Raw genomic sequence first — 14,241 nt, 5'->3', positions numbered from 1 at the left:
TTGGCTGTCTTCAGTGTCTTTTTCCATACACTGTGTTCCCTACCTTCTCTTCTATAAATTGTTTGCTCTCCCACCAACTTCTTTCTAAATATAGCATTTCTTTTTTAATATATCATCAAGCTCTCTTCTATCCACTCCCTTCATCTGCTGCTACTCCACTCTCTTACACAGTGTTGAGAACATTACCATGTATCTTGTAGCCAAAAGACTAAATCGATTAGCCAAAGACTGATATGAAAATAGGGGAACACCTATGCTGTTCAGAAGCAACATTTAGGTGAGAAATCAACCCACCACCCAGCTGTTGGGACGGAGAAGATGTTGGGATTCCTACCAAGGTGCTATCTGTAAGCAAGCTCTAAGAACAGTCTGCCATATTTACCTCTGGCTAGTAGGTAAATAATACATTTGAATCCCTCAATTCTGGCTGCTGGAAGGGAGAAGTATTCTCTCTTGTTACCCAAGAGCATTCCTGGCTGCTGCACGGTGATGGTGTATAGGGGTCGCTCCTACTGTTTAGGATCTTCCTCCCCAGTGAGTAGTTCTCATGCCTGTTTCTTCTGCTCCTGTCCACCGCTTTCCCAAGAAACAGCAGACTGAAACCAACTTGATTCTCAGCAGTTTCACTGCTGCCCACAGGATTCTAAATAGCAACAGTGAAAAACTAATGTGAATCAGGTCCACTTCTCCCTTTGCTGTAGCTTAGGAAGCTCTGAGCCCCAGAGACCTTGGGGCTGTCTGCCTGCAGACTTGGGAAGACATTAACTGTATCTGTTCATACTTAGTTCACATCTGGAAGGTGAATCTTTGCAACCATAATGACTAGAAACTTAGTTTAAACATAGAAATTGAAGTTTTGATTACATGGAAGTTGATAGCACTCATTCATTGCAGGGTAGATTCTTCAAGGCTTGAGGATAATACAGAACCATTTGAGATAGACAGATGCCCTTTTAAAGAAAGAATAATTTTTTACAAAAGAATAATTCAGTACCTCTTTTCGCTTCTTTGCTGCAGTGTAGAGGAGATTCTGGGCTGCTGTTGTAGGGGATGCATAATCCTCAAACACATCTAACAATGTTTAAAGAAAGTGTTTTCAGTCACTGAGTACAATTTAATAATAAAACTCTCAGAGATCATTTTCAAATATACGTAGAGTAAGAGCTTTGGATGGATGTCACAGAACCAGAGTGACAAAAGAACATTACATTTATTCATGTTCTTCTTCATCCTCTGGACTCTGATAACTGAGTGTCAGTCACCTTTGACCAGTGTTTATTTTGTCAACTACCTTCCCAATATACCAAATACCAATCACTCTCTTTTTGAGAGATTTATTTTTTCTGTGGTATCTAAGATATCACAGCATAGTAAATGGCGGCAAAATTTTTAATGGTGACATTTACAGTAGCAGCACCAATATGCTGCAGTGCCATGTGTATATTGGTGAAGTCCATTATGGTTTCATGTCACTAAAAAGAAAAAGTTACAGACCTTATGAAAAACTTCATTAAATCTAAAAGTATTTGAATTTAGGGTACTCTTGAATCTATGGCTATATCAAAGAACTAAAAAAGCTGAATTTTTTTTTATGTCCTTGATTGTAATTAGTCCTCCTCGAAACACACTGTAAATGTATTGTATACCCTATAAAGTTCTTCTGTTTTGCAAAATAGTGCTACATTTGCAGCATCAGATAACAGGTGGGATAATTAATGAGGTCTAGAAATAAGAAGGCAATTTCTGTTTTTCCTGGTATCTCCCAAGTAAGTCATAACAGATGCAGAATACTAAATATACTGTCCGAACTGAATTTCCCACCCTGAGTATTTCTCCCTAAACTTCATTCTTTTTTCCTTTTACAAATGAAAAATGCAAAGTCTAAGTGCCTTAGCTACATAAGAAAAAATCAGAACTAAATGCTTGTCCATGAAGAATTGGATTCAGATGTTCAAGTCTTGGCTACATCTCTGCTCCCTGAATATTAATATCTTATGATGCCTTATTGTTCTACAGTACCTCTTTCTAGGTTTTATTTTCTACTATTCCAAGAAAAGCTAAAGGACACTATTTTTATAAAATGCTAGCCAAAAGTTAACCAGTTTTGTTTTTATTTAAACTTTAATTCCCTCTATGATGCTTAGTTTTGGGGACTTTTCCAACAAGTTTTTCTATACTATTTAAACAAACAAACAAACAAACAAAAAACCTATTCTCCAGTAGGACTAATCCTGAAAGGGGAACAAGGGACTTATAATTTGTACAATTATATGCAATTTATACTTTAATTCCTACATTTGTCTTTTGAAAGAATGCATATTTCTAACTATTTCAAAAACATTAATAAAATAAGTGGCACTCAAAATGTACCGACCTTCAACAGGGATGGAGTATGTCAAGCCCCCTTTGGTCAACTAGAGGTGCACTGCCTTACAATAAGGTCTCATGTCTAAGCATAACAATGATTCAATACTGGGCTTTAAAGGTGAGTTTAAGTGAGCAAAATGGGGGAATCTAAGAAAACATGCATCGGGTGCCTAAGCAGCAAGGGGAGGAAGGGCAGGAATAAAGTGAACAATCAAGCTTGGTCTGAAGGGGTAAGCAACCTTTCTAGAGCCGATCTTATAAATATAACACATTATTTAAATGGACAAAACTACTAGCTTATTCCCACTTAGGCTTTAAAGAACAATTCACCTCACTTTTAGAGTCTCCTTCGAACTCTGGTGAAGATACAACTACAGTGGCAAATACAGTTTTGTAATTCAGGGATCTATAACGCACAATTACAGCAAAACAGGGAGCAAACACTAAGCACAAACATTTACCAAATTTCATGCGAATGTACTCATATGGATCCTCTTGCCACAGCTCTTCATCCTCATCTTTATAACACATTAGGGAGAAAATCACTTCTTCAGATATACTCTAAGAGCAGAGAAATCAAATATGTTCAAGTGCACAGAACATATTTCAAGTATAACTTCCCCCCCCCCAAAAGGTTTACTACATTGTACCTTTTCGTAAAGTTAAGTAAAGTTAGTTTAACTAATCCTCTTAAATTATTTTTACTGACTGGGATAATCTTACAATACACACATTGTGTTTTTCAAAGGACTCAGAAGGCAGCAATAAATTTTACTCCACCATACTCCAGTACAATACAAAAAATATACTGCAGGGCACAATCTAAGAATAGCAGAACATATCATTCTGTGCGAGGATTTCACAATGTGGCACTAAGATGAGAGTAGATCTTTTACTTTCTCCTCATCTTCCTAATACTCATGGGATTTATCGTCTGATAAGTTAATTAAACATGGGGACTTTATGATAGGAAAACAAAATATGGAGATGAAAATCATTTTCTTTAGCTTTTTCCACATGTTCTAATGACAAAAGAAGTGGTTAAACAAGAGCTCATTCCCTCACAGTTTGTCTTCCCTTCCTTTACCTTACAGTGCAGACAATGTTGAATATCTATAGTTACAATCATAGAAGCATAGAAATGTAAGACTGGGAAGGATCTCGAGAAATCATCAAGCCTATCCCCATGCGCTGAGGCAGGACCAAGTAAACCTAGACCATCCCTGACAGGTGTTTATCTGACCTGTTCTTAAAAACCTCCAGTGATGGGGATTCCACAACCTCCCTTCAAAGCCTATTCCAGAGTTTAACTACTCTTACAGTTAGAAAGTTTTTTCTAATATCTAACATAGATCTCCCTTACTGCAGATTAAGTCCATTACTTCTTACCCTACCTTCAGTGGGCATGAAGAACAATTGCCACCATCCTGTTTATCACAGCCCTTAACATATTTGAAAAACAGTTCTCAGGCTCCCTCTCAGTCTTGTTTACTCAAGACTCAGCATGCCCAAGATTTTTAACCTTTCCTCCTAGTTCAGGCTTTTTAAATCTATCATTTTTGTTGCCCTTCTCTGGACTCCCTCCAATTTATTCCCATCTTTCCTGAAGCGTGGTGCCTAAAACTGAACACAGTACTCCAGCTGAGGTCTCACAGTACCAACTGGGACAATGACCTCCCATGTCTTAAATACAACACTCCTGTCAATACACCTCCGAAGGATACTAGCATTTTTCACAGCTGCATTACATTGTGGACTCACATTCCATATGTGATCCACTATAATCTCCAGATCCTTTTCAGCAGTACTACCACCTAGCCAGTTATTCCCCACTTCGTAGTTGTGCATTTGATATTTCCTTCCTAAGTGAAATACTTTGCACTAGTCTTCATTTGAATTTCGTCCTGTTGATTTCAGATTAATTTTCAAATTTGTCAAGATCCTTTTGAATTCTAGTCCTGTCCTCCAACCAGGGCCGGCCCCAGGCACCAGGCAACCAAGCATGCTTGGGGCGGCACCTGGTAAGGGGCAGCCAATCTTGGGGTGGCAGGGGGGCAGTGCGGCGCGGCATTCCGCAGGGGGTGGGGGGCGCTCCAGCGGCACGGCGCTCGGCGGGGGGGGGGGGGGGTTCCGGCGGCACAGCGCTCGGCGGGGGGGCGGGCTTTGGCGGCGGGGCGCTCGGGGGGGGGGTTCCGGCGGCGTGGCGCTCGGCGGGGGGGGCGGGAGGGGGGGGCTCGGCAGGGCGGTGCTTTTTTTTGCTGCTTGGGGCAGCAAAAATGTTAGAGCCGGCCCTGCCTCCAACGTGCTTGCAACTCCTCCCAGCTTTAGTGTCATATGCAAATTTGATAAACATGCTCTCCATTCTGTTATCCAAGTAATTAATGAAAATATTGACTAATACCGTACTGATCCCTGCTAGGGTGTGTCTAGTGGCACCCCACTAGACACACCCTTCCAATTTGACTGAGACCTATTGATAACTACGCTCCGAGTATGGTCCTTCAACCAGTTGTGCACCCACTTACAGTAATTTCATCTAGACTCCATTTCCCCAGTTTGCTTATGAGTCTGTCATGTGGAACTGTGTAGAAAGCCTTACTAAAATCAAGATACATCACTTCTACAGCTTCCCCTCCATCCACTAGGTGAGTAACCCTGTCAAAAAGGAAATTAGGTTAGTTTGACATGATTTGTCCTTGACAAATCTGTGCTGGCTATTCCTTATAACCCTCTCATCCTCTAGGTGCTTACAAATGGATTGTTTAATAATTTGTTCCAGTATCTTTCCAGGAATCATACCCAAAGCAAAAGACTAAGTAATCAAAAACATAAGATTATGACTTCATTGCAGGATCAAGCAAAATAAAAAGCTGTTCTGGGAGGTTAAAAGCTCTTATTCAAATGCAAATATCTGCAATAAAGGCAAAAGGTAAACAGAACAATAAAGTAACAGACAAGTACATCTCTGTGAAAACTATTTTTCCAGACTGACTGCAGTGAGAGAGATTCTCCAAGCCCCTTCAGAAAAGCAGAAGTCTCAACTTCAGCTCATGGCAATAATGTTATTTAAATGTTTTTGACTGTGTTCTTGCACTGACCTGTATGTGTGGCTTCATCTGCTTCCAAGTTACAGAATGACTGACCCCTTGGTTCAGATAGTTTAAGATTTGCTGAAGGACACGAGGAGCAATATATTCTTTTTGCCTGTACTGGTCTAAGATTTTTAAGAGAACCTAAGGGAATAGTAAATTTATTTGTTTTAATGAAGCATGAAGATTTTAACACACAATGTAACCATTTTATAGTGAAGACATTTTGACAGGTCAATTTCATTTTAAGTAGATGCTCACGTATTAATCACTTCTATAATGCCTTTTATCCAAACATCAGTAATAATTTAAACATTGAAGTTCTGAGACCACAAACCTTTACTACCAGGAATTCTCCCACAACAGAATTACTAGCAGTAGTGAGATTCAACACATGCATAAGTGTTTGCATGATTGGGGCCTAAATAAGTCTCAGCACTCAGTGGAATAAGTTATGTCTTCATTTCTACAGATGGAGAAAAGTAAAGCACAGATGTTAAGGGCTATATGTTCAAACTTCAGTAGCTAAAGGTAGGAAGACCTAAATCTATACATAGGATTTAGGTGACTAAAATTTAGGTGCCACATTTTGAGAAATCCAAATTTAAAAACTGAGCTCTAAATGACTTCACTAAGGTTGCAACAAGTTTATGGCAAAGCTAGGAAGAGGGGCAGGAGTCCGAACAACTGCTTGCTATAACTACTAGATCAGTGGTTTCCAAACTTCTTTTCTGGGGACCCAGTTGAAGAAAACTGTTGATACCCATGACCCAACAGAGCTGGGGTTGAGGGGTTTGGGGTGTGGGAAGGGCTCAGGGCTGGGGAAGGGGATTGGGGCACGGGGTTGGAGCGCGGACTTACCTCCGGCAGCTCCCGGTCAGCGGCGCAGCCGGGGTGCAGAGGCAGGGTTCCTGCCTGTCCTGGCACCACAGACCATGCTGCGCCCCGGAAGTGGCCAGCAGCAGGTCTGGCTCGTAGGCGGAGGCATGCAAGCGGCTCTGTGCGGCTCTCGCCCGCATGCACCCGCCCCCCTCCCCCAGCTCCCATTGGCCAGGTGGAGCCGGTGCTCAGGGCAGGGGCAGCACGCAGAGCCCCATGGCCCCCCTGCCTAGAAGTTGGACCTGCTGCTGGCCGCTTCCGTGGTGCAGCGCAGTGTCAGAACAGATAGGCACTAGCCTGCCTTAGCTGGGCAGCACCGCCGATGGGACTGTTAACGTTCTGGTCGGCAGTGCCGACCGGAGCCGCTAGGGTCCCTGGGTGCTGGGCAAGGCGACCCTGTGCCTTACATTCCGCGACCCAGTACTGGGTTGCGACCCGAACTCTGAAAAACACTGTACTAGATCACATTCATTCTCTTTGATTAGAACAGCAATCCATTGCAACAATTGGGACCTTTCATTCTACAGTATTCCTCTATCAATAGGAGGTTTCTGTGTATATTGCAAGCAAGAAAATATTTACAGTAGGTCACTAATAATGACAGGACACCTATTATGAGTTAACATGGATGGAGAACTGGCAAGTACACAAATCACAAAATATTCTCTGGTCATTTATTTTCAAAAGGGTAGTTTTGTTTCATAATAATTCTTCATAGTAGAGTAGTAAACACACTGTAGCATATTTCATAACATATACCTTCCCCTGGGGCTCCCTGGGAGTTGGGTCTTATATTTGTCTTCTCTACTACATGCTCTTTGGGGCAGGAACTGTCTGTATCTCATACAGTCACTAACACAATGTTAGCACTTAACAAGCAATAAATATATAATGAATACTTAGCAATATAGTTTCACTACAGCCTCAATACATCTGAGAAGCGTGGTGAATCATGAACTTACAAGCTAGAAATGGAAAAGACCTATGTAGCTCAACTAGACCATTTGCCTTAGAAGGCAAATAGTTCCCTAAGGTACACTTCCTAGTCTTTTAGAGAGTCTAAGTTTTAAGTATTTCAAGTGACGGGACAGTTTCATTTTCAGTTTCATCCATTACTTCTAATTGTACCTCCGAAATAATTTATCTCCTTTGATGTTTAGCTCTTTCAAATGTACATAGAATTATCATGTCCTCTCTCTACTGGGCTTTTTAGCCAAGCTTACACATTTAATCTCAACCTTTTTCGTGCAGAGAAAGGCAATTACGTTTCACAGAGATTTCAATATTTGGTTTCATTCTGATTTAGACCAAAGCTTTTGAAATTCTCTACAAAAGGGAAGGCAGCCCAGGCTCTGGGGCAGCCTGCCTGGCAGGCAGCACCAGAGATGCGAACGCTGGAAGACCAGGTTGCTGAGGAGCTGTGAGCTGGGGCTCCCAGGCTCTGAATTCCCTGTACTCTCGCCTGGTGGGCCGAAGATGAGCTGGGAGCCTTGGAGTTTGGGAGTCGCAGCTCTCAGGGCTTCCAGCTCCTCTGCAGTCCTCCTGGCAAGCTGTGAAGGCGCCAGGAGCCTGAAAGCCCTAGCTGAGCTGGTTGCTCCACACCTTGACAGCTCTTCAGGCAGGCTGGCAAAGAGCTGGGAGCCCAGAACCCTCAGCTGCTGAGCTGACAGTACACCAGAGGGGGTGACAGTTTCACAATCTGCACGTTTTCCATTGCAACTTTGTCAAAAATCAAACCATCAAACCTCCCTGCATTCTCCAATGGAAAATCATTCTGAGTATTTCCGATCAGCTCCTAACTCCCTCCAATCTGCCTATGTCTTCCTGGTAATGACACATCCAGAAGAGATTTCAGTATTCCAGGGTTAGTTGCAGCAGAATCACGTACGAAGCGTGACCTGGAAATAAGACCTTCTTTGCTATGATGCCTCTATGTAACTGGCCCAAATTGCATCAGTCTTTTTACTAGCATTTCCTGCCTATCACCCTTACGTTTTTTGCAGCATTGCAGATTTTTGGATTTCTCCCCCCTTTTGCATCACTGCAATTTGGATTATTTCCCCCAAGATGGAAATATCATTACTAACAAGAGTTCCAAGCCATTTCTCATTGATTACGATGTGTATTTGACCAGTTTTTTTGTGGTTTCTTTAAAGGGTCCTATGTCTTATATGAAGACGCTAGAGGAAGATAACATGATTGTTCTATAGAAGTTATCCTAATTCAGAAACAAGAAACAACATATTTACCTGTTGGATTCCCACAGCATAGGTTTTTAAGAAGAACTCTGAAAATTCAAAATATTCTTTTGTTACATTTCCAGGACTTCCATACCTTTAAACAAAAAAAGAAAACAGGTATTTACACTTTTGAAGCAAAGTTTTCTGTTTACCAGGACAACATAGTCCTTGATTAAGCTTGCAAACATACAAAACCCATTGAAGCAGAATTCATCTTTCACCAGAGATATATACACTGAATAATCTCTTTCCACAAACATCATTCTAGGCCATTATATCCCACACAATGATCCATTTCCCCATTTTTCTTACCTATGCATAAAGCACAATGTTGTAACCAATAACTAAAGTTGCATTTTTGTCACAGGATATATGAATTTCATAGTGTGTGTGTGTTTTTTTTTTTTTTTAATATTCATGCCTTGATATTTCAGAATTTACGCATGGGCAGGTGGACGCAGTGATGAAAAGCTGAATGAATTTTACTGGAAGCACTGAGAACTAGCAAGTGAAACCTGACTGTACTGAAGCCTGTGAGAGCAGGAACTCAAATTAGAGCTACTGGTTCGTCACATGGTAGCAGATCCTCATTCAGAATCGGACCAATAGACATTACAACACGAGTTTTATCAATTATATGGTTTTTAACAGTTTTATTGGAAAAGCATATTTTGCTTAAAATAATGCAACCTGAGTTTTTTAAAATTAAAAACTATAAATTTGTGGTGTTTCCCTTTCTCCATAATCACTGTAGCGCCGCCAGCCACCAGTGCTCCAGGCAGTGTGGTAAGGTGGCAGGGAGCAGTGGGGGTTGGATAGAAGGCAGAGGAGTTCGGGGTGTGGATGGGGTCAGGACAGTCAGAGGGCAGGGAACAGGGGGGGTTGAATGGGGGCAGGAGTCCCGGGGGGCAGTCAGGAAGGAGGGGGGATTGGATGGGGCAGCGGGGGGCAGTCAGGGGCAGGGGTTCTGGGGGCGGTCAGGGGACGGGGGGTTGGATAGATTGCAGGGGAGTTCAGGGTGGTGGTCAGGGGGTGGGGGTGTGGATAGGAGTCGGGGCGGTCAGAGGGTGGGGAACAGGGGGGTTGAATGGGTGCAGGGGTCCTGGGGGCAGTCAGGAAGGAGGGGGGGTTGGATGGGGCAGTCAGGGGTGGGTGTTTCGGGGGCGGACAGAGGACGGGGGGGAATTGATGGGGCAAGGGTCCCGGGGGGGGGGGGGGGCCATCAGGGAACGGGGGGGTTGGATGGGGCAGGAATCCCGGGGGGGGGGGCGCATCAGGAGGTGAGAAGCGGGGGGGGGGGGGGGGGGGGAAGGGGGTTGGATGGGTGCAGGGGCTGGGCCATGCCTGGCTGTTTGGGGAGGCACAGCCTCCCCTAACCGGCCCTCCATACAATTTCCGAAACCCGATGCGGCCCTCAGGCCAAAAAGTTTGCCCACCCCTGTTCTAAATATTTGGTTTTTAATTTAAGATACATACATATATATTTCCAACCTTAATGCAATCTGCATTTTGTTTGTTTGGAGATATCTTTCAGGATTCAACAGTATTAATCTTAATTTTGGTAAACATTAGTCACCGTGTTACCCAGAGCAGATGGTTCAACCGTTAAAGAACCAGTTTTGAACATCCTAACTCCCTGGAACTAAAGGTTCAAACCCCAGCAGGGTCAGGTTAGCCTTTCATCTTTCCAAATCAAAATTGATGGGCAGGTAAATTATTGTATCTCAGTCTTTTGGATGAAACCTTAAATTAGAGGTAATGTCTGATCTACTAGACAAAGATGCCATGGCATCTTTTGGAAATGTATTTCCCCTGGAGTCCTTCGCCAGAGATTTTCCTTTCTTCCCTGCTGTTCCATGAAAAGTTATAGGCAATAGACTGTAAAGAGTTTGAGAATCTTCAGGATTAAAGACACTAATATCCACGTAAATATATATCAAGGAATCTCTTTTTTCAAGTCTAAATCAGCCTAAAAATGTCTCAAACTAGTAAAAAAATCTGCAAGTTATATGCTAAATATGAAGAAAAACTTCTGAAATAAAACCTTGGTCATCATTCCACCAGGCAAAGGACAAGACAAAAAAATATTCTAAAAAGTTCCCAGGAAGAGCAGACAAGAAATAGAAATAAATCATTTGTGCTTCTAGAGTGTTTTTCATCCAAGCATTTCACAAACAATTAAGCTTGCAATGCCCCGGTGAGGTAGTTAAGCATTAGCTCAGTTTCACAAACGGGCATACTGAGGCACAGAGAAATTCCATTATTTGTCCTAGATAGTCACATATAATGTGAGTGTCAAAGTTAAGATCAGAATCCAGAAATCTGGATTCCCAGTCCCCAGCTTTTACCACTAGGATATTATCTCTCAGAATACCTGCACATACATACATCATAAACATATAGTGCCTGTGCAGTATGAATATAGGATATATATTCTGCATAACAATATCCACAAAAGATAGCTAAGTAAAAATTAACATTTTTATGCCACATTAGTTTTTAATCACTATATTACCGTTCAAAAAGACGAGCTACGATATGCAATGCCCACTTCTTACATTTCCACCACACCAGCTCTGGCCTATCATCTTCATCAATCTGTAATGTCTCCTACAAATAAATAAATAAATAAAATCAGCCAAAGTATACAAACATTAAATTTAAAAAATACACATACTGAGTGGATTAATACAAATTCAGATACAAACATTAATGTTTTGATAGTATTAATAGTGATAATATTAGCTACCAGAATAAAACATGATAGGATTTTTTTCTTTTGATGTGATCCTTCAAATGTACTATTATGTTGAAAATGACCCATCTAAAAAAGCTGTATATACTGTATTTATGTTTGCACTCTTATATTAGATATAATATAAAATAATCACGTATATATGCATATACCATACATTCATACAAAAGATGTTAAGAGAATAAGATAGCAAAGTGAAGCACTCAGAAATTAGGAAATGCCAAAGTTAAGGTTGCACAAGCACCCCTAACTGTGCATCCCTTTGCGTATGCATTGAAATACAATCTAATTACAGAACTCCGTATCACTGCTGGGCTCAGGTTACTCAGTTACGTATATATGTATACTGACTACATGGCCACACTCTAAATACTCCTGGGGGAATTCTAGGCCACTGTGCAATGCAGAATTTTGCAGAAATTAAGGTTGTGCACGCAGAATTTCCTTTCCTCAACAGAAACAGTGCTGCTAGCTGCCACTGGATCCAGCAGAGCCCAGCTCGCACACAGAAGACACTGCTGGGGAGAGGGAGAAGGAGCTAGAGCAGTGGTTCTCAAACTTTTTTTTTCTCCACGGACCACTTGAAAATTTTTGAGGGTCTCGGCAGACCACTTAGTGATCTTTCCAAATGTTGTTTGTACCATTAGCTAACTATTGTAAAGCGCTTCGGATAAAAGCGCTATATATATATAAAAAAAACCCCAATAATAAATGTTTTTTGTTCTACAAATAAAAGCACACAACTCAGATTTTAATATCAATAGTCTTACCTTTCTAATATGATGGATGTGCCCTCCCTCCCACACCGCAGCAGCCCCCAAGCTGGGGCTGGGAAGGGGAGGGGGTCGCTTCCCCGCCACAGCAGTCACAGAGCTGAGGCTGGGGAGGAAGGCCATCTCTCCCTGGCAACCACAGACCTGGAGCTGGGGAAAGTTGCCTCTTTCTCTGGCCACCGCAGCCCTGCACATCCTAATTTCCCCCCACCCCCTCTTCTCACCCTACTGCCCCCTCCCACCTACCCCCTACTCCCCTCCCAAGGCCACCATTTCACCTTACATGTGCGTCTTCTCCAGGTTCCAGGCACCTAATTAGTGGAGCCACGCCTGAGCTAGAGGGTTCCTGGCAGCTGCAGTTCCCAGCATGCTCTGAGTGGTATGCCCTGAGGCCCAGAGGGAGGGGGTTCGGGTGTATTGCGGGGAGGAAGGGAACAGAGAAACAGGAACTGGGTTGTCATAGGGTTTCTTTAACTTTCTACTCCTGGGGAAAATTTTGTGTGCGTCTGTATTGTATTGCTGACAGGTATTTTGGAATAAATTACCAAAATAATTTAACACTACATAATCATGCCAGTTTATTTTGACAAATAAAATTTTCAGAATTTTAATTTTTTGGTGCAGAATGCCCCCAGAAGTAGACAGTAAACTATTGCTTCTATTCAGTCTCTTGGCAGGTTTCCGGCCTCAATCTTACAGATCTATGATTCTGCTTCCAGGACATGAGAATCCAAACCCTCTGTGGGAATTTGTTTCCTCCCTAATGTGTGTGTGTTAAATTTAGTAATCCTTCCTAATTCCTTGCTCATATTTGCCTGAAACAGACATGAGATAAAGTGTTTATTGGTGCTATTTTCCCCAAGGCTACTTAATTTCCATGAATGAGAATTGTGTACAAAGGGTATCTTTTCAGAAGGGAGTATTACCATACCTAGTAATTCTGCTTCTCTGAACATATCTTGGAAAACTGACTCTTACCCATCCATCTTCTTTCAGAGTTTGAGGGTTTAAATTATATGGATTCATCCTGTTGATGCTGTTCTTAAACCCATTCCTTTGGAATTATTTATGTCTTTTATGAGGAAAAAGGATGGAGAGCAGGAACAGATACAGATTGTGTGTTTCATGGAGTAGACACTGCATACCTATATGTTCGTGTTGAGCTTTTCCTTCCTGTTTCTGAAACAAACTGGCTAAAACGTTTTGGAATCTCTGAAGTACCCAAAGTTGGAGTATATACTGTACAAGTACCTCAAACAGTCAAAAATCTTAAGAGCTACTTGAGTTGCTTGCATGACTTGTATCAGAGACACCTGCCTGGATGGTATCTTTAGAGATTAGTTCAATAATCTCTCCACCTGGACCATCCCCATTTTCCCACCCTAAAGAAATCAATGTGAGTCTCTCTCCAGTGAAGTAAACCTTACAGCAGGCACATTCCTATCGATGATAGTACGGAAAATCTCCATCCACTGAGTCATGGTCTGGTTATTCACCAACTGGAGCGGCAATGCATACTGAAACAGGGGAAGAAGAAAACATAAGGATAAATGAAGTTAATTTTCTTCAAAGAAACATAAGGCATTTCTGCATTATTTACACTTCTCTAGGAAACTGTAGCTTCTCTTTAAACAAGTTTTATTTATTATAGTGCAAAATTGCACTATACTACCGCTAAGGCTTAGTGAGAAAAAATTTAAGGGAAAACATATCAAGCCAACAAAACAGAGTAATTGAAATATAAGTGGTCAATCAAGCTGAAATACTGTTGATTCTAGAGAAGCAGTGAACAGAGTGAGAAATGTAAGATAAGCTGCCTAGCAATTAACATGCAGTATGTTCAATACATGGAAGATACCCTTCTTTCTCTCTCTGTTCTGTGTGAGCTAGAAGATGTAGTCAAGTACCTCAAACAATATCTGAGACTGGCACATAAATGAGAGCAACTTGCAAGTTTCTTATGGGTCCATCCAGACAAAACTGGTGATGGGAAGCTGGAAAAAGAAGCTGGAGAAAATGGCAGGGATCACAGTGGCTCTTTTAAATGACATTTGCGAGATAAGTGTGTTGTTATGTGAGGCACTCAAGCTAGATCCTCCTTAGTGATAAGCAAGGGGTGGAGGACAAGACATTCTCTG

General features: G+C 41.9%; 1 protein-coding gene across 6 annotated transcripts in view; it reads right to left on the bottom strand.

Annotated features, from left to right (window-relative positions):
• The window catches only part of IPO8 (importin 8), an 88,440-nt gene that overhangs the window by 33,906 nt on the left and 40,293 nt on the right, over window positions 1–14,241 (bottom strand). For all 6 annotated transcript variants that reach the window (XM_042849930.2, XM_005308735.5, XM_042849919.2 and 3 more), the window contains 6 exons: window positions 13,531–13,620; window positions 11,091–11,185; window positions 8,585–8,669; window positions 5,466–5,600; window positions 2,829–2,928; window positions 995–1,071 (listed from right to left, as the gene is read on the bottom strand). In XM_042849930.2, the coding sequence (XP_042705864.2) occupies window positions 995–1,071; window positions 2,829–2,928; window positions 5,466–5,600; window positions 8,585–8,669; window positions 11,091–11,185; window positions 13,531–13,620 (582 nt within the window). The remainder of the gene's footprint in view (window positions 1–994; window positions 1,072–2,828; window positions 2,929–5,465; window positions 5,601–8,584; window positions 8,670–11,090; window positions 11,186–13,530; window positions 13,621–14,241) is intronic.

Source organism: Chrysemys picta, chromosome 1 (genome assembly GCF_011386835.1).
Source record: "Chrysemys picta bellii isolate R12L10 chromosome 1, ASM1138683v2, whole genome shotgun sequence".
Taxonomy (NCBI): Eukaryota; Metazoa; Chordata; order Testudines; family Emydidae; genus Chrysemys; species Chrysemys picta.
This window is presented reverse-complemented; position numbering and strand designations above follow the sequence as displayed.